At 35.6% G+C, this 22,202-nt stretch overlaps 1 protein-coding gene across 1 annotated transcript; it reads left to right on the top strand.

Annotated features, from left to right (window-relative positions):
- Positions 1–4,759: 4,759 nt before the first annotated feature.
- Positions 4,760–21,597, top strand: LOC126371597 (uncharacterized). The gene is made up of 10 exons (XM_050016915.1): positions 4,760–4,856; positions 5,703–5,928; positions 7,723–7,874; positions 9,271–9,426; positions 9,914–10,087; positions 14,737–14,859; positions 16,374–16,599; positions 18,527–18,678; positions 19,328–19,483; positions 21,255–21,597. Exons 1-10 carry the CDS (start codon positions 4,793–4,795, stop codon positions 21,434–21,436), a joined length of 1,611 nt encoding a protein of 536 aa, XP_049872872.1. The 5' UTR covers positions 4,760–4,792; the 3' UTR covers positions 21,437–21,597.
- The last annotated feature ends 605 nt before the right edge of the window (positions 21,598–22,202 follow it).

Here is a 22,202-nt window from a genome sequence, read left to right as displayed (position 1 = left end):
TTAGGTTTACGGACCAGTGTATATTAAATTACTGATTGTAATAATTAATGAATTAATATTTATGTCAACGACCTTGGATGCTATTCAAACAGTCTTGGAGTCAACTGACCGACCTATACAGGGTGTTAGTGACATCGTAACGAATACTCAGAGGGATGATTCAGGCCATGATTCTGAGTTAATATCAAGTGGAATTTTCCGTCGCAAAATTCATGTTAGTTTTTTAGTCTTTTTTAATTATTTTCAATTCTATACTTTTGCGATGGAAAATTCCACTTCATATTAACTCAAAATAATCAGCTGAATCATCCCTCTCAGTATTCGTTACGATGTCACTTACACCCCATACAAGTACATACAGTAGCCATACAAGTAGGTATGGGTGTTAGTGACACTGTAACGAATTCTGAAGGGGACGATTCAGACCATGATTCTGAGTCGATATCAAGTGGAATTTCCTGTCGAAGAAGTCATGAAAATTTTAGAGCTTATTTAAATTATTTTCCGTTCCATACTTTTGCGACGGAAAATTCCACTTAATATCAACTCAGAATCATGGCCTGAATCATCCCTCAAAGTTTTCGTTACGATGTCACTAACACCCTGTATTTTTTGCAAGACCTACCTCCGTCTCACTACAGGCGCGTAGAGACTGTGTTTTGAATACACGTAGTTCTTTATGATTTGATATATTGAGGCAGTTAAAATATGGTGATCTTTTCTAGACATGATGATGAATGAATAGAAAATCTTAGCATGGTTTTTGGAGTAGGTAATATAACAAGCTAGATGAAGTGGCATTGTAACTTATCATGATCTCCCTATTATCCCGTTATTCACAGGGTCCGCTTACCTAACCAGAAAATTTGACAGGTCCGGTTTTTTACAGAAGCGACTGCCTGTCTGACCTTTCAACCCGCGAAGGAAAAACCAGAGTGGCTTTGTGACTCAAACTCAAAAAATATCCTAATTCAGTTGGTTACATAGGATACACATAGAATCGTATATTTCCCTATAAATATAATACGCTCCAAGAAAATTCTTGGCAATTGGTACTTAAGATTATGTGTAAACTATTATATGGAATTTTTATAGGTCAAGTGTAGGCAGGTACATGATAGACATATTTTGTTATTTAGAAATGTTTCGACGATTTTTTTTGTAGTTGACGTAACTCCAAAGAAAAGCAGATTTCCGTGTTATTTAGTTCCGGTCTGTAATCTTGTCAGTCACTTCAATACGACTGTAACAAGGCAATATGTATATAAATATTACAAAAGAAAAATCCGTTTTTCGGCATATAACATAATTATGAGTGCCCGTCCCTCCGAAAGGAAATGGAACCTTCGCATTTTTTTTTCCAAAGAGGAAATTAAACACATATAAATTAAGCTGGATTTTTATTATTTCTCCGTAGTGAATGGAATGATGAATGAATGAGAACCAAAACTCGTAAGAAAGCGCCTGTATTTAAATAACAAGCAATACTTATTACGTATAAGTGAACAAAGTCTATAAAATATATTGTAGGCGCTTTGCTTAGATAACGCCTGGACAAATTGTAGAGGTTGAAGATTTTTATAAATGAATTTTAATTTTACCTCGACACGCATTAAGTCACAGTTTGCGAATCCTGTTGGATACAAGTTTAGTGTGAAGTTGATTTACGATTCGTTTAAAACCGTATTGTTTATTTTTCCCAGTGAGACAAAGCATACGAAAATAGTTTCAATATTGTAGACCACAGTTGTAGACAAAGCATCCGATATATACAAACTACACTGTTTGTATTGTATGCCTCAATAATCAACCGGGGTATGGAACCTACTCCGCCGTGCTTGTTCTGTTGATACTAAGTCTGCCAAAAACTACGTACATGCACATCGAATATACCTACTCACGTTTTTTCTCGGCATTTTCCTGGCCAAGTGATATGCTACGTTTGCGTGGTATCGCCTACCCACAAAAAACACCAGTGTGGAAGAAGTCTAAGAATTTCAATTTAGGAAATATAAATAACTTTGAGGAAACTGATAATAATATATATTTTACGATAAAAAAATAAGACTGTAGGTAAATTCATTTGAATAAAAAATGGAAAACAAAAATAGAATTTTGTGCTGGGATTTTCCTTCCATAACAAGGGGTGCGTGCATATTCAAGGCTAAGATAAGCCAAACTAATCAGATAACGATGCATCAAAACTTTCGTATGGAGTAAAGCCCTCTATGGATGTGAAACTTGGACACTTACACAGAAAAACAGAAAGAGGTTCCGCGCCTCTTTCTTATTTACTGAAGTAAGTAAGTAGTGGCTAAATGGGCCACGTCACTTATGGGCCTTCGTTGGCTCAGTAACAACCCGGACACCAGGGTTGGTGAGGACGGTTATCGACCTGATAACCCACACAAAAAATAAGTCATTCTCAGTTTCTTTTTTATTACTGCCCCAGGTCACTTGACGTATTAACGAAACTCCTTGATGAAACTTTGTTTTTTCTGCATTTTTTATTTCAGATTGTACCTTTAGTTTTTTTTTGTTTTTTTTCGACCCAATAGTGTCCTTTTAGTATAATATCATTTTATTTTATTCTCGTTTTGTTTATTATTTTAGAGCTTGGTATACTACTTACTGATAAATAGTATAGTTTTCCAAATTAATGTAGTCCTTTAAATTCGCTTTTATACTTTTGCTGTAGTTTCGAACTCATTACTGTATTGTACAACAATATACATACATAAACAGCCTATATATGTCCCACTGCTGGGCACAGGCCTCCCCTCAATCAACCGGAGGGGGTATGAAGCATACTCCACGACGCTGCTCCACTGCGGGTTGGTGGAGGTGTTTTTACGGCTGATAGCCGTCACCAACGGCTTAACGTGCCCTCCGAAGCACGGAATCATCTTACTTTTTCAGACAATCAGGTGATTCAAGCCTGAAAGTCCTTACCAAACAAAGGTCAGTCTCACAAAGTGATTTCGACACTGTCCCCATCGAGAATCGAACTTGGACCTTCACTTCGTGAGCCTTACGCTCTAACCACTAGAACGCTCTAACCACTAGACCACGGAGGCAGTACAACAATATATTTGAGAATAATAATACACAAGCAGGTAAGTAGTTACAGGCTGTCACATAATTATTGAGTCAGCTGTTGTCCCTTTAAGTTTGAAATCTGAACTATAATTGTAAGTAGCATTTTTCATAGTACCTACTTCCTTAAGTTTATGTCCAGGAAAAAGTAACGTGTTAACCCCAGGTGTATGTTAATATTTAATGTTTTAATACGTTTTAGCTCAGTTTCCTTGTGCCTACACTGCCTCCTATAGTTTGCGTCTTAATCTTTCAAACCGTTCCACTGAGAATCGAAAAAATAATGTGGCTATAAGGAACCGAGTTGTCTAAGTTTCTATATAGACTATGTTTTCGTACAAACGCAACCCGAAGATGAATTGCTAAAGTGATTGTCAAACATGATTGATTAAATATAAACAATAGGTTAGTGACCTGTTACTTAGAGGTCAGTAGGATATTTTTCAATACTAGGTTGGGAAGAAGTCGTTGGTCTTGGCAATTGACATGTGTCTTGAAAACAATGGCGAATAAGTTAGGTTAGGTACCAGCCCAAACACCTTCAACAAGCTGTGTGTGTGTAATGGAGCCATAGGCCATCTGGTTGATTTAAGAGAGGCATGTGCCCAATTGTGGGTAAGCGGACATTGTGAAAAACGGGATAATGCTAGGGGGAAGATGATGGTGTGCCCAATAATGAAACGTATATAGGCTGTTGACGTTTTATGCAAGTTGTATATAGCAAGTCAGTACACAATAATAGCCCCATCCCAATGTGAGTTTCTGAGGTAAGTTTATCTTCTTCTTCTATCGTGTGGGTTGTGAGGTGGAGTACCAACCTCATCAACACTGGTGTCAGGGTCATCTATTGAGCTACCAAAGGCCCCTGACCAACTACTTAACGTGCATTCCGAAGCACGGATCATCATACTTTTTAGACAATCAGGTGATCAGCCTGTAATGTCCTAACCAAACTAGGGATCATAAAGTGATTTTTGTTATTTTTGTTATATGTCCCCACCGGGATTCGAACCCGGGACCTCCGGATCGTGAGCCCAACGCTCCCACTGGACCATGGAGGCCGTTAGGTAAGTTTATATTAATGATATTTATGAACCTACAAATACGTACGTTAGTCAAAACTGTAAATACCAGGTCTAAGAATTATGAATATATCTTATTTATATTTTCAACTATGCGTGTCTTATTGTGCAAGGGATAACATGTAGAAACAATATGACAACAAGACACAAATAGTAACAGAAATTTCATTTAATTTGAGAGTCTTAAATTCAATCTGAAGGATGCCTTCGTTCTATAAAAGTGGGATCAACACAGGTTTTTTTTTTGTTCAATTACCTGATATATTATACAAACATGTTACTCGTATATTTACGGAACTGACAACTTTAGACTGACCCAAATAAAATTAACAATGAAGACTTAACAGAGTCCATGTGTATTGTTGTTGTTTATAGCGACGTACCTTTTTATAATTATATTCTTAACGTTGTTCTTATCTCATCTTAGTTTTGATTCCGCAAATATGTTTTTGGTAGGTATTACCTACATTCATTTCTTAGGGTTGTGAATTTATTGATGTTTTTCAAACCGGTCTTCCAAGTTTTTTAGGCTATCTGGCATTAATATAAATACCCTAGTGGTCACATGCGGTCGCCATTAGTAATTGTAGAGTAGAACTGCATCATCCAAAAACATGTTTGCCAAAACATCGTTTGTTTTGCTCATGTGCTCTGTGTTCAGTTGTGAATCGGCCTTCTGTAAGTGTTAAATGGTTGCATTTTCCTTCTAAAGATTTTAAGTGACTTTATTTTCTAAATACTGGTATCCTATATGGCGTACTAGGAAGATGCCTACTGTTGTTTGGGAATTTATTATCCAAAACAGGATATAATATATCTTAAATATATAGAGCGTTAGTGACATCGTACCGAATACTGAGGTGAATAATTCAGACCATGATTCTGAGTTAATATCAAGTGGATTTTTTCGTCTTTTTTAAATTATTTTAAATTCTATACTTTGCAATGGAAAATTCCTCGTGATATTACACAGAATGATGAGCTGAATTACCCCCCTCAGTATTCGTTACGATGTCACTTACACACCGTATAAGTACATACAGGTAGCCACAAGTGCGTATGGGTGTTAGTGACATGGTACCAAATACTGACGGGGATGATTCAGCCCATGATTCTGAATTGATATCAAGTTGAATTTAAAATGGAATGCATGAAACTTTTTGTTTTTTAAATTATTCGCAGTTCCATACTTTTGCGATGGAAAACTCCACTTGATATCAACTCAGAATCATGGTCTGAATCATCCCTCAAAGATTTAATTACGATGTCACTAACATCCTGTATAGTTGACTTTTTATTGGTTGTGAATTGGCTGTTATTGTAGAGACCGGGGCAAAACGGGATGTATTCTTAAATATATTGCGTCATCGCAAGGCGTATATTTTTTTTTATTTCATTGCCAGAACGAATTGGTTAATTCATCATAATTGTTTAAAATAACCATTTTTTCATCAATGTTGTATAAGTTGCTTCCTGTCTTAGTAAAAAATAACATTTTTATTGCGATTTCTTTACTTCTTTCAGTGGATACTTTAGGAAAATGCAGCATTTCTGATGGAGAATGTCAGAAGAGTCTCTTGCAGTCTGTCATAAGGGACATTGGCAAGACTGGCATCCCTGAATATGGCATTCCACCAATCGATCCCTTTGCAATCAAGGATCTGACCATCACCATACTTGATTTGGTTAATATCACCTTGGTCGAGGGCGTCGCTAAAGGTGCGAAGGATTGTGTTATTGACAGAATGGAGTAAGTTTGATTTGAAATGTACCATTATTTTTACTTTTATCACAATTCACACCTGTATAAACATCCTATATACAGCTTATTTGTATCGTTTGCCTCCTTACTCCGTTAGTGCAAGCGAGGCTAGACTAAAGCAAATAGGCCCCCTTCACACCCTCTGGGTTCTTACTTTCAACAAATACAACATGTCTTCAAGCGCTCTCCTCTGGCAAGTGTTTTTCCTAATACGAGTGAAAAACAACATTAGCCTTGAAACATTAAAACATTTATTAGGAAATAACTTTACCCATTTTTTTTTTATGAAGTCACTTATAACTTTCTCGTACACATAAACAGCCTATATACGTCCCATTGCTGGGCACAGGCCTCCCCTCAATCAACCGGAGGGGGTATGGAGCATACTCCACCACGCTGCTCCACTGCGGGTTGGTGGAGGAACTTTCTCGTACTTATAGTATAATGTAGTAGTGAAGTGGTGTAGTAGTAGTGTAGTGTAGTAGACAGTAGTGGTTGCAGTCATATTTAAATTGAGTAAATAATATTTTAGTTTTGTACTATTTCTGATGTTAACAAAAAATTGGGTCTTGAAAATAAGATCTTTCAAACACTAAGTACTACGTGGGTGTACGAAGTGTTGTTTCTGCCTACGTTTATAACTTTACACACGAATGAAACGACAACAATAAAAACACTAAATAAAATGATTTAAATAACATGGTACAAAGTTTGCGTGTATAAAAGGATTAATTTTATACTACGATAACATATTAATTAATACGATAATTCTAGCTGCATAATTTATAAAATCAAATTAATATTGTTATCATCCTTGAACAGGTGCAAATCTTGAAAGGTCAAAAGAATAATTGGAACAAGATCGATCTAAAAAATATGCATCACTGGAATATTTTTACATCGTTTTTGGTGTAAACGAGTAAAACTCAGTAATTAAAGTTTATATATAAGTAATTAAACTTTGTTAAAGTGTATAAAAATGTCTGCTTCCATTATGATCAGCTAAAAAAATCTTAGCTTCATTTGAAAGACATTTGTAGGGCAAAATAATATATAAGTACTTATATATAAACTTGATTTTTCTTAAATATAAAATCTTTCGACTATTATAGCGATACAGTTTACCACATACCACTATCACATACAATACCTACATACAAGGTGTTAGTAACATCGTAACGAAAGCTCTAATGGGTGATTCAGACCATAATTCTGAGTTAATATCAAGTGGAATTTTCCATCGCAAAAGCATAGAATTGAAAATAATTAAAAAAAACACAAAAAGGAACATGAAGTTTGTGACGGAAAATTCCACTTCATATTAACTCAGAATCATGGTCTGAATCATCACCTCATCGATGTCACTAACGCCCTGTATAATCTCACGCCTATTTCCCATCGGAATGGGAGAGACTATGGAATTCCATTTGCTTCGATCCGGAGTCATAACATCTCTTGGCTCACCACCTTTACCTTCAATCGCGTTGCGTTGGTTTAGTAATAAACCTCAGTACAACGCGGATACTTAGTTCCTCATGCCATGGATGTACCTCTGACTAACCTAATAGGGAATATACTCGTTAGGTTATACCTGTATGTTTTTTTTTTATAAATACATACATAAACTCACGTTTATATCCCAACGGGGTAAGCCGAGATTACGGAATTCCATTTGCTTCGATCCTGACATACTTCTCTATTCTGAACAGGTGAGCGTGTATGAAAGGATTGATGAATGTGGAGGAAGGAGGAAGTATATTTTATAAAATATGTTTTTTCCAGAACACACGTGGAAGATGAAATGGCAACTTTGGAGATGACGTGTGACCTAACTATTAAGGGTAGATACAAGGCATATGGTTCATCTCCACTGATCCAGAATGTTCTTGGAGGAGCCACAGTACATGGTGACGGAAAAGGAAAGGTTGTCATAGGTAACAAATATATGGGTACTCAATAAGTAGCAGATCTTATTGTCTTGCAAGTTGTGAGCAGTTTGCATTTGCGTCAGCAAGACCTATACAGTTACGCATCCTAAAAAATCTAAAGTAATTATAGGATAACGAATACTCAGGGGATGATTCAGACCATGATTCTAAGTGACTATCAAGGGGTACGTATCATAATATATAATTTCAAAATACATATGGTTGGAATATATAAAGTTAAAATACCGAAAATCAAAATATATAATGCATCAAAATGTATAAAGTAATTTTGCATAAGTTCTAAATTTCTAAGTTTGAATGCCATAATGGTCGAAACATATAACAAACACAATGCATAATGGTTCCTAAGGCTACGTTTTATAACATTACTTAGCATAATGTTTGTTAAGCCTAAAGATATTTACCCTGTTCTTGTGTAGCATAGTGGTTTTTGGCATATTGGCTTTACCTTTTTTTTATTATAAATAGTTTAAAATTATTTTTTTTTTTCTATGGAGCTCCGCGTTACGGGCACCCCGACACTGTAGATATAGGTTACGAAGGCTGTATGGCAGGGGGCGAGCAAAGCGAGCCCCCTGCCATATAGCCGAGTGGGTTAGGTTACTTGTGACCATCGAGGCCCGAAGGGCCGAGAGGCGGCGGTGAAGATTTTAGTTTAAGTATTTTATATACTTTGAACTTATACATTGTAAACTTATGCATTATGATATTTATATATAACGTAAGTTATGCATATTGATGATTATTTCTTCTGACTATTATACTTTTTGATTTTATATATTTTGAACTTATACATTGTAAACTTATAGATTTTAAATTTATGCATTATGATACGTACCCCTATCAAGTGGAATTTTCAGTCGCAAAATTATTTTTCTCTTTTCGTTTTTTTTATATTATATATTTGCGATGGAAAATTCCACTTGATATCAACTCAAAATAATCAGCTGAATCATCGCCCTCAGTATTCGTTACGATGTCACTTACACCCCGTACAAGTACGTATAGTAGCCATACAAGTAGGTATGTGTGATAGTGACACCGTAACGAATACTGAGGGGGATGATTCAGACCATGACTCTGGAGTTGATATCGAGTGGAATTTCTTGTCGGAATACTCATGAAACTTTTAGTGATTTTTTAAAATTATTTTCCCTTCCATACTTTTGCGACGGAAAATTCCACTTGATGTCAACTCAGAATTATGGTCTGAATCATCCTTCAAAGTTTTCGTTACGATGTCACTATCACAGGATATTATTATTTATTTTTATTATTTTTTATTATAATATTTATTTGTTTATTTCTAAAGTGTGTACATGATGGTGATCGTGAATGTTGGCTGGTATTTCTATTAAACTTTACTTTTCTGTTATTCCAGATAAAATGCGGATGAAATTCGACTTCCATTTCTTAGTCAAACAGCGAGATGGTGATATCTACCTTGACTGCCAGATCGAGGATGTGAAATACTCTTACACTTTGGGTAAAGTCACCTTTGCTGCCAACAATATCTACTTAGGAGAAAGTGATGCTAGTAAGTATGTCCATCTTATGTTTTTGCTAAATATGTCTTAGTTAATACGTCACTTGTTGTCTAAATTAAACACTTTTATCATTATGAATCTAAAGGTCACATTGACCAAAATAGAGATGTCCTTAAAAAATGTTTAGTGTCATTGAATCTGAACCGGCGTGCGTAGGTATATGAAACGATTGTTAAGTGTGGAGTAACTACGCCAGGGTCGAAGCAAATGAATTCCATAGACTTTAATTATCCAGGTGGGAAATAGGCGTGAGTTTATGTATGTATGAATCAAAGCCATGTCAGGGGCCTATGGCGGCTCAATAGTAACCCTAACACCAGGGTTGATGAGCCTGGTATTCCACCTCACAACCCACACGATAAGAAGATGTTACTTATGATGTAAAATGTGACCTGGTCACCTAAAACAAAACTTGCGAGTCAAACATAATTAATAGTTCAGTGCAGTGTGCTTTATAATTAATTTCATAATTTTCAGGCACTCTCGTCGTGGGTTTGCTAAATGACAATTGGAAATTCATCATGCAAAGCTTTGGGAAACCCTTCCTTGATAAGGCCATGGATATAGTGTACGAGCAGACTCACAAATTCTTCGATGTTGTTCCTACAAAATATTACCTCACTGACGACCTCACACCATACATCAGTAAAGATTAAAAAGTGCCAAAAAATATATAGAAATATATTCAAGATACCTGGTCTAGTATTAAGAATAAAATTGTGTGTTTGTACTTCTAACTTAGGTTCCAATATTACTTGATCAAGAAATGAAAATAAATGGAAATCGTTACGTTTATAATCTATTTTTTATTCAATTTTAATTTCAATGAGAAGAGTTTTATTAACTGAATCAATAAAGCATCTTATATTTTAATTATCATTTAAATCAAAAATCAAGCGCCTGAACTAAAACTATGAATGTGATATGGACACATATGTATGTTAAAACATCACAGGCGCTTGTCGTAACCATTTAAAATAATTATATGAAAATTTAGTTTACTTATCTAACTACTAAAACACAGGACAATATTATCTATGTTTAGTTTCATATTGTATCACATTGTATCATGACGAAACTTACCTCATTATTTGGAGTTTAACTGTAACGTAAGTACACAAAATGAGATTTCTCTATTCGCTTGAGTTATGGGATAAAAGCTAAATTACTTAGTTTATCAAATTAGTTTTCACACATGGAATTCCCGCCGGCAAACTGCCAGTTACATTTACAAAAGTAAACAGGTAAGTTGTAACTAAATTGGACGCTAACTAATAGAAAAATAACGACGACGTAAGTGCTCGGGAAAGAAATTGTGAATAGAGAGTGAATATGTTCTCAGTTGTAGAAGGAGTAATTTGGAAAAATAATTCAGAAATTCTCGTTTTCGCAATGTATTTCAATCTTCCATAGGACCAGAAGTACAATGACAGAGATAGAAAAAACAATATCGTATAAAAAAAGTAAAAATATTCTAAATAAAAATGTTTTATACAAAGAAGGGTAAAAAGATCTAATATCAAAAGTTAATTTAATATTAGCAGATTTTTGTCCGGCGATATTTAGGACGATATTAAGGCTTGATATTTAGGACGTCTTGTGAAAACATGTTGACTTACTTGTACAAACTGAGTTCTTGTTATTTTCCATGGTACTGACATTAAAAGTCCTTCAATATTTTCATTAACCGGTCATTTTCTCAAAACCAGTAGTATGTCGCACGATCTTAGTAAGTGGAAATCTGTGGTCTCTGCTTAGTGCGGGAACAGACATCATCTTATGTATGTATGTGTAATATATTCTTTTTAATGGATGTAATTGATAAGTATATATTATTACTACTTATACTATACTATATTATTACTTATAAAGAAGTAATAAAATCACAAATTGTTGTTTCTGATATCATTCTACTCTACATTGTTTCGATTACGATCGTCAGCTTCACAGAACATAGCAACAATATATAACATAATTATTTACTATTAGGTTACTACTTTGTAGCAAGATTATACGGCCATTTAATAATCGTGTTGACTTATTATGTTGGAGCTGTAATTTTAAAGCTATTTATATAATAGTTGACGTAAATAGATGATGACTATAAACCGTAAGCAAATCCCGGACACTTCAAACAAAATACCTCGTTTTACACAGACAATACACCTCGTTTTACGCATCTGCGTGTGTGACATCTGATGTTATATTGAATACTAAAGTAAGACCGAGGGGAGCGGGAAAGGCAGGTCGGGGTGTGGTAACTTTGCAACTTAATATAAAAAATAAATTCAAAAAATTAAATTAAATTCATTAAAACATTGTAAAACTATTACAGTACCTATTCTATCAAATAAACATGTCAGTAGTACTACAGTAAAATAAAGACCCAATAATTTAAAAAACTACATGTGAATGAGTATGGTAGGAGAACGTGGGTATACATGTTAGCTAATACTTTAAAATGATATTCCACTGAAGATATTTCAAGAGATACAAAAAGTGAAAAATAAATAAATGTAAAAGAATATTATTTGGGTGTAATACCAAATTCAAATAACTGCTTGGGTGTTTGATTACTGACTGATGCTGTGGGTGAGCGAGCCCATTCGCGCTTTTATGAACTTCATAAGGTTTCTTTAGCGAGTCGTAGAAACAGAAATTAAATATGTTGCTATACTTAAATAATACGTAGCAATTCTCGGGAGCGGAGAATTGCCGTTCTACACGTATTCTATGCCGCAAGGCAACTTAACAACACATAAAGTTAAGGATTTTAAAAGACCTGTTTGTTTTAAATATTTTTCAATGCGTTCCTCTTTATTGAACATATTGTAAATCATATCCAAATCGATAGTATTATTGTGACCTAGTTGTTTAATTTACTTATATAAAATCTCGAAGTGGATTTTTTTTTGGAAATAGAATGTTTGTGTCCAACTTTAATTTCAGCATATTGTTTTCGGGAAAAATAGCCTGTGAAGTCCTTCATAGGTGCAGGTAGGGACACCAATAGGTCTTTAGAGGGTATGCGGGTGACACCCGGGAAGTCCCATTTAATAACTCCCCCCCCCCTGCCGCACGGCGTTTTACGCATTTCCTAACGTTAAACTAGATGCTAGTTAAAATCCCGTCAGTAATTCTGAATTACTTCGTCGTCATCCGTGACCTGTTTTAACCCTATGTATACTAAATGACCAATATACATAATAATTATGTTTTACATAGATACCTTGACTATAATTAGCAATATCCTTGGTGACGTATGCGGAAACGACTGATAGAGAAGTGGCACAATCCTTATATGCATTATTTATTTTAAGTAGACAAGTTCTTCTTTGAATATAAATAATATTCGACTTGATCGTGTCTCTGCACACTTTATATGAATCTGTGATAGCCCTGTTTGGAAAACGCGTTATATCGTAGTGTCCCTGGTTCGAATCCTAGCTCGGCCCCTAGACAATTGAATTTGACTTTGTGAGTTTTAATTCATATTTGAAACAGTTTGGGTCATATACAACTGATGTTACGTGGTTTCTAAGATTTGTGCCCAGTTAATAGGAATATGTATGCCCCTATTACATTGGACTTAAACATAGCTGGCGAGGAGTGTGTACTATACAGGGTGTGAATGACGTCGTAACGAAAACTTTGAGGGATGATTCACACCATGATTATGAGTTGATATCAAGTGAAGCTTTTTGTGTTATTTTGAAATATTTTCAATTCTAGGTATACTTCAGTATTCGTTATGATATCACTAACACCTCTGCGTACCCCTCGGGGATCTAAGCGTGATGCTACGTCATGTTATGTGTCTTCACACTTTAGTAAGATCTGTTGTCAACGTCATCGCTCTGGGGGTCCACTTACCTGAAATAAGTGACAGATACAAAACTGCCCACCCAGGTTTTTCTACCTTTGAGTTGCATCACGTGCCCAAATATATAGGTATAATGCAGCAAAAATAAATTTCGGGGAAACTTAGCATATTATTATAGCATCAGCATCATTATCCTCAGACATTATGACAATTTCTTCGTGCATTATCTCTGTTACTGGAGTAGTAAAATCAGCTCCTAGGACCTTATGGTCCTAAAAAAGAATGAAGAATGGATACGAACTATTTTTAGAGATGCTCATATAGATGCTTCACCTGGAAGTATAAGATCCGCTGTCGCTTCAAAAGGCACTGGGCACCCTCAGGCTTGTTGTCTTAAACGTTGTACCAGATGAGAGCCTTCAGCGCTCCTCATTTGTCCGGCCAAGTAGTTAATGCCATCTGTGGCAAATCTACAATAAGTCACGTCAAAAAAAAAAAGAAAAAAAAGCTTCAAAAGGCTGGTTAGAGAATATACCGGCAGAAGAAATGTCCAGGTATATACCTATCGTTTAGACTCTCGTAATGTACGCAACTAGTGAGTCAACTACGCAGATCTTTAAATCAGCTTATGAATCTTTTAAGTATTGTAGTCTTTTATCTATTGTGTCATTACCAATCCAGACTGTGTCCTTGATTGTCGTGGTCTTTTGTTCAAAACATACTAACATGTCATATATTAATTACTAACATAAAATATTCATGTGCGTGTTTTTTTATTTTTATTTTCATAAATTTTGACGACGTCTTTTTTTAGGTTCACGACCTTTTACCCTTTCCTCCTTAACACGTATATTATTATCAACATATAAGTTACGAATACGCTGTACTTATTTTCAGTCAAGTCTTATCTGTTTATCGTCATAAAATAAAGTTTTCAATGGGCAAATAAAATAACAAAAAATAAAAGATATAGTTGTAACTTCTATAATTTTCCGGCGTAAATATTATCTTGTTGATCGGAACGATTAGGAGGATTCATCAAAGATCATTCTTGAATATTTTTTACAAGAGATATTATTTTGTTTTTGTTATAAAATACATAATCAGTGATCGGATATTTGGGTGCTTATTTATCTAAACTTCATGAAAGTATGGAAATGGCTTCTTAAAAATATTATTTTGGATAACAAAAATCCCTGAATCGAATAAAACATAACGCTTGTTTCAAATTTATAAAATAAAAAAAAAAACAATTTAACCCTCGGTTCTTGTCGCTCCCGGTTCCACGGGAATGTTTCACTGCAAAAGTGCTATCCATACTAGTCAACCAGCGAATTTTAGATAAACTAGCACCCACTACACATAACACAATACATAGTAATTGTTATAATTATTCAAAGGGTTTTAACCAAAATTAGAACAACCGGTTCTTCTAGTTAGTTTTTTTCTATAACTCTAGCATTTATAAATACCTAAGAACAGCTCTGTGTGTATCATTATAGTAGTAGAACAGCCGCCGCCAACGTAAGAACCATGTTTGCTAGAAAAGCGTTCGTTTTGTTTGTCTGTTCCATTTTCCTTGTTTGCGAGTCTGCCTTTGGTAAGTTTCAAAGTTTTCCAACCAATAATGGCTTAACCAAGAGAAAGTGCTTACTTACCTTTCGTTACTGATATTCTTTTCTTCTACCTTATTAGTACTTTATTATTTTCGAATATTTTTATTTTGAATTTTAATTTAACATTACCTAAGCTCACGGGTAGTCAGAGGTACGTCCATCCCAATATGAACTAAGTACCCACACCTCTACGAGTTTTCTGTTTACTTTAAGCGGGTAAAATCTTTTGTGTGGACCTACTTAAAGCCTTGTTATTATTCGTTGTCATATCTCTATTTCCAAGCTTTATACCTGTTTCCCAGGGTAGGAAAGCGCTATTTAGTATAGCATCCCTAACAAAATAAAATAAATAAAATATTGGACTTGAGGACCTGTATTGGGCTAGTTTTACCTTCGCGGGTTGGAAGGTTCAACAGGCAGCCGCTTCTGTAACAAACCGGACCTGTCAAATCTTCAGGTTAGCAAAGCGGACCCCGTGAAAACGCGATGATGCTTGACACCCATAGGAGGAATAAAAGAAAGACATTATTGAATAATATTACATACATTCCTAATTATTTTATTTATTTATTTTATACAGTGATACTAAATATAATAATATAATATTTTTGTACTAAATATAGTATAATAATTATTATAAAAAAATACCTATTCAAACTAAAACTCATAATTGTATCTTGGACTAAAATCCTATAAACTTTGAATGTATCTACTTACCTCTACCGACGTCATTAAAATTATACAGCGTGACTTGACGTTTTTGTGTATTGCATAATTGTTGTTACCTAACATAATATATCTAGCCTATCTGATCCCACTGCTAAGCAAATTATCTTGTATTGTGTGGGTTGTGAGGTTGATTACCAACCTCAGAAACCCTGGTATCAGGGTTATTATTGAGCCGCCAAAGGCCCCTGACATGGCTCATGTAACGATTACTCACTAAAAATAGCAAATTATTATTTTACTATAATAAGTGTGCAATAAGATATGGTTAAAACAGCAAAATGTGTATAATAAAGGAAACTAAGAAAATTATCTTTAATATAACAACGTAGTATAACATAATATTATCCTCTCCTCACCGAGCTTTCTGTTAGACCTTTAATATAATTATAGAGGGTGTTAGTGCAATCATAATGAATAATCAGGGGGATGATTCAGACCATGATTCTGAGTTAATATCAAGTGGAATTTTCCGTCGCAAAATTCAATATTTCTTTTATTTTTTTTTCATTTCAATTCTATACTTTTACAATAATAATAATCAGCTGAATCATCTCGTGGTAGTGGAATTTCCTGTCGGAAAATTCATGAAATTTTTTGTCGCTTTTTTAACTATTTTCAGTTCCATACTTTTGCGACGGAAAATTTCACTTGATATCATTTCAGAATCATGGCCTGAATCATCCCTCAAAGTTTTCGTTACGATGTCACTAACACCCTGTTTATCAATTATATTAAGATCTTACTTATATAAATATTTTTTTCCCTATAGTGGACAACTTAGGAAAATGTAAAGTGGCGGATTCCGCGTGCCAAAGTGACCTCTTCCAATCTGTCTTAAGAGACATTGCCAAGACTGGAATTCCTGAGTATGACATCCCTCAGATTGATCCGTTCCCTGTGAAGAATGTGACCGTTTCTGTTCTCAATATGGTGGATATTACCATGGTTGATGGTGTTGCTAAGGGTATCAAGGATTGCATCGTCCACAAGTTGGAGTAAGTAGACTACGCAACGTATGTTGGAAGCTTTCTTCTTCTACCGTGTGGGTTGTGAGGTGGATTACCAACCTCAGCAACCAGGGTTGCTCAAAGGATTCAGACCCCTTACATGGTTCAGTAAATGATGATCTACTTTAATCCTAAGGGCCTAACTAAGTTGCTATATTCCTATTTCTGCACTTACGAACGAATAAATTACTCAAGAATCAACTTAAAGGTGTTCGATTAATTTGAACGGTTTACTCGTTAGCGATTGTAGGAATAAAAACATTTCCAACTTGACTAGGGTTTCTGGCTACAATTATTGCAAATCACTTTTATAGACTCACATAGCTATTTCCTAAGATCTATTTTCTGGATTAGAATTTAAGAAATTAAGTGAAATATATTTTTTATATAAATAAAGAATCCATAGAATGAGATTAAGTGAGATGGCACACAATGTGTTGTATCTCTTTTGGGACGTCGGAACGTCACCGTGTCGTTGTTTTTACCCGACTGTGGCAAAGGAAAAAGGAGGAATATGAGTTTGACCGCTATGTATGTATGTGTGTATGCACGTCTGTAACCACTACTTCTACACCACTTGCCAGAATTAACAAATGAGGTGTCACTAGAAGCGTCCTAATTTTCCGGTGGTTATAGGCTATATAATGGTGCTAATTCCTGTAAATACCATCTAATTTTATTTTAAGTTATATCTGTCATTTTCTTATCCGCCGAAAGGAAAGGGACGGGTAATCGACAAGCATAAAATTTATGGAACACACGTCAATTTTAAGCACAAATCTAAACTAACCGTCTAAAAATTTTACATCCGTCAATAACCCGACACAGTTAAGTAGACAGCACGTCAAACGGATTGCATACCAGAGACGTACCTTTTGATTCGCCCGGGTTATTCATTCATTTACTCATTCTTCCTAAAATTAAGAGCTGTGAATCATCCGTCCCTTTCCTTTTCGACGGATTTGAAAATGACGGATATAACTTAAAATAAAATTAGGCGGTGTCTGCAGGAATCGGGGCCAATGTCACGCTAAATTTTATGTGGCGTCCTCTAAAGGGAAACTGAGGACGATCATTTTTTTTTCGAATGGTATCAAATGAATGGGCTTAATTTACATATTAATGTACATTTACATATCACTAGCTTCAACTTGCGGGTTAGTTTACGTTTACTCGATAATTACGTTGAGTTGATAACCATAACTGCTCAGTAATTCTTCGGATGAGTCGTATCTCCAAATCTTGCATAAATCACATAAAGGAAACACGTAATCTTAATAAATAAGACCCGAAAATAATATAGGTAAGTTGCAAAACTAAAACCCGTCTACGGAAAAATCGCGCTCTAAAAGAATATGAAACATGCAAATAGGTTATACTTCTCTGAAATTCTTCCGAATAGTCATATTTAGGAGACAGCCGTGGCCGAATGCTGTGGAAGGCAAATTCTTAGGTCGGGTTTAAGTTTTTCAATGTATATTTTTTACATTTAAAATCACAAGTTAAGTCAAGTCAGGTTTCAGGCTTGAATCACCTGATTGTCCGAAAAAGTAAGATGATTCCGTGCTTCGGAATATAATGATAACGTGCCCACGTTAAGCCGTTGGTCCCGGCTATTAGCCGTAAAAAAACACCTCCACCAACCCGCAGTGGAGCAGCGTAGTGGAGTATGCTCCATACCCCCTCCGGTTGATTGAGGGAAGGCCTGTGCCCAGCAGTGGGACGTATATAGGCAGTTTATGTTTTTTTTATGTTACATTTAAAGTACAACAATGCCACACGAGGCGTTGACGAATTGATCTGTTACCACGACGTGCTACTCAGTATCTATGTTTGACAGTCCGTTCGACTACGGAGCAAAGAGTATCTCGTTCACAAATAGCAGTACTTAAATAATTATTCTCCTGATTATTAGGACCGACGTAGAAAATGAACATGCAACATTGGAAATGACTTGTGACATCACTATCAAAGGACGTTACAAGGTATATGGGAAGTCTGATCTCATCAAGAGTTTGCTTGGAGGCAGTACTGTCCATGGTGAAGGAATTGGCAAAGTCTCACTGGGTAAGTTTTTTAACTTATTAATTGAGATCAAAAAAAAGCTGCCACAGAAACGCTGTTTGAATCATCTGATAAAGATGTAAAGGCCTGAGAGAGAATTGAGATCCATTACCAACACACGAATAGGTATACTGGTGCTGCTCTAGTACACATTATCTCCTTTTATTTTAATTTATATCTGTCAATTTCTTATCCGCCGAAAAGGAAAGGGACGGGTAATCGTCAGGCATAAAATTTATGGAACACACGTGAATTTAGGCGGAAATAAAAGCTCTCTCGAAATTTTATATTAGCCAGTAACCCGACAGACTTAAGTTGATAACACGCGTCAAACAGGTTGCATATCAGCGAGATGCCTATTTTATTTGCCGCGTTATTCATGAATTTATTTTATAATTAAGTTGTCAATCATCCGTCCGTTTGCTTTTCGGCGCATAAGAAAATAACGGATATAACTTAAAATAAAATTAGGAAGTGTTTGCAGGAATCAGGTGCAGTGAGAGAAAATCCCTAAAATATCGATTTTATACTTACATTTGTTTCTTTTTCCCAAATTCAACAACCGACAAAACCGACTACCAATCGACCGCGCTGAACCAAGTGTTTTCATCGAGTTTATATTAATTACTGATTGATATTTCATGCTTTACAGAGAAATTCCACATGAAGTTCGATTACCATATCTTAGTGAAAGAAATTGATGGGGAAGTGCTCATCCAATGCCAATATCAGGATCTGAAGTACACCTATTCCTTGGGCAAGGCTACTTTTGCTGCTAACAATCTGTTTCTCGGGAAGACAGAAGCCAGTAAGTTATTTTTTATCTTTCCATACACGCATTCATATTATAAGGTATCCGTATGGGGGTGAGCGGAACCCCAGAACAACAACATGACAACTCGCCGCCACTTTCGATGATTTTCTCCTAAGATAGACATGATGGACTGAATGGTGGTAAGAAGATTAACCTTAACTCATGTATTATTACATACCTACATGCATATATAAACTCACGCCCGTAGTCGCTAATGAGATAAGCAGACCCACAAGTCATCAAAAACAGTTGTCTACAAGTTTGTAGCCTCTGTTGATACGAAAATCAATCAGCCACAAGAGATCGCCCGTAATAATTGGCCATCATGTTAAATAAGACACAATCCCTCTGTCGAATTTTATGACATTTCCGGAAAGATAACCAGCTGAACGTGTTCTGTGATTTCACTCCCAGTCTAACATAGAAGCTAATAGTATTATTAGTCTAAAGTAATCACAAAAAAATACGAACGTCACAACCCGTCGGTTTTTGAAATATAAATACTTATTCACGGGTTATGATTTGTGAATTTATTCATGTTTTTCCAGAACGTTCTATGAGTATAATTATTGTGTTAAATACATAGAGTATAAAAAGATTATGACAGATTATGTGCTACGTAAGAACATCAAAACACCAGTCTTAATAAATGGGCTATTATGTTCATTTTGCTGGTGGCTAAAAAAATATAAAGATTATTCTGCCGATCATCTGTTTATAAACAAGTACACAGTTTATTTTTAGAAAATTCAAGATATTTTTAATTCAAATTAATCCAACAATTCTATTTAAATTTAAATTCATTTATACTCATCTTTTAGTACTCATTCTATTTAGGTATCTTTTGTTTTGAATTTTGTTTTTTCCTGTTTTGTGCAATAAAGTATTTGTTATGTTATTTTATATTAAATTCATTTATATTGGGCAAGAAAGACCCTTTATTCTTATTATTGGGGCCCTATCTCAACATATATCTCAATATTTGAAAGAATTAATCGACCCTAGTGGGTCGATAGCGATAAGCGCTGAATGAGGGAAATCGTCGACCACGCCGGCGGGGTCGGTGTCGGGGTCAAACACCGCTGTTGCGCCACCAACAAAAATGTATGCAATTGTATAAAGGCTACCTCACCTTGTTGCCCAACCAATTCATTGCTGGCAACCGAATCCCGAATAATTTCCATGGTGTCCTTGTGAGATAAGGCCCGTAATTGTTTAGATCCTAGTCCTGAGCAAAATAGACAAATGAGGAATGAGCTTCCCCCAGAAGTTTTCCTACTGCGCTATGATATGGGATTCTTCAAAATCTTCAAAGTTGGCAACACATTAGGTAATTCTCCGGGTTCTGCAAGTATCCATAGGCCACGGTGCCCATTTACCATCAGGGGCCTGTTTAATAAAACTTACAATTGTAAATTACATCGACAATTTGATGTCCATTACGTAGCTAATATGAAACTGCAAAATATTCGTGATCACATACTCCGCAATGTACATCAAATTGTCATTGTAATTTACAATTATAAGTTTTATTATACAGGCCCCTGGTGGCCTGCGCTTGTCTGTATGCCGTTCAAGTGGCGTAAAGAAAAAATCAGAACCGGAATTGGCATGGCAAATCGTTACAATTCCATTATATTTTCTGGTACATTATCTTTTTTGTTATTTTAATGTTGCTCTACCTGTTGTCATCATTATGTCATAATGAACGAATGAAAACTAGTGCTGGCAACATGTTGACACTTGCGCCATTTTTTTTCTTCAGGCGGCCTCATCACGAGTTTCCTCAACGACAACTGGAAATTCGTCATGGATACCTTCGGGAAGCCTTTCCTCGACAAAGCCATGGACATCGCCTATGAACAAAGCCACAAATTCTTCGACGTCGTTCCTACTAAGTATTATCTCCTTGACGATTTGACTCCTTATATCAAGAAATCGAAATAAATCTTCCTTGTAATTTGAGTCAATTCGATGATCGGAGCAAATGGTGGGAGCGGATGTGATTTTAGTTAATAAAATGTAATTATCTTTATCTTTAAAACGTAGAGATTAGACTTTCCTTCCTTGCTTTAATTTAGTGCAATAAAATAAGTAGGTAAAAGGAACGTTGTAGTTTTATTCTTTCAGTCGGGCTGATCAAAGTAAGAAAAATGTTTTCAACCTAAGGCTTTGAGTCAAGGCTTTACCTACCTTCTAGCTCATAGACGATCCTATCCCTAGTCAAATCAAATCTAACCAAAAACATAAAAGATGTTTCCATGTGGTAAGTAAACTTCTTGCTTTTTTTTAGATTTAAATTCCTCTTCGTATTATTAATAACAACCTAAAAGCCTCTGTGGTCTAGAGGTTACAGCGTTAGACTCACAATCTGTAGGTCCGGGTTCGATTCCTGATGGGGACATTGTGGAAATCACTTTGTGAGAATTTCCTTTGTTTGGTAAGGACTTTACAGATTGTCCTAACAAATAAGATGATTCCGTGCTTCGGAGGGGACGTTAAGCCATTGGTCCCGGCTATTAACCCTAAAACACCTCCACCAACCCGCAGTGGAGCAGCTGTTGTAGTATGATCCATGCCTCCTCCGGTTGATTGAGGAGAGACCTGTGCCCAGTAGCGGGGCGTATATAGGCTGTTCACAAGTCTGCCAAGTACTGCTACAAACACCCACGACTCTCATAACGCAGAAGTTGATTGCAATTCATAATGTACA

The sequence above is a fragment of the Pectinophora gossypiella genome, chromosome 12 (genome assembly GCF_024362695.1).
Source record: "Pectinophora gossypiella chromosome 12, ilPecGoss1.1, whole genome shotgun sequence".
NCBI lineage: Eukaryota > Metazoa > Arthropoda > Insecta > Lepidoptera > Gelechiidae > Pectinophora > Pectinophora gossypiella.
Note: the sequence above shows the minus strand (reverse complement) of the source record. Positions and strands in the feature narration are given on the sequence as shown.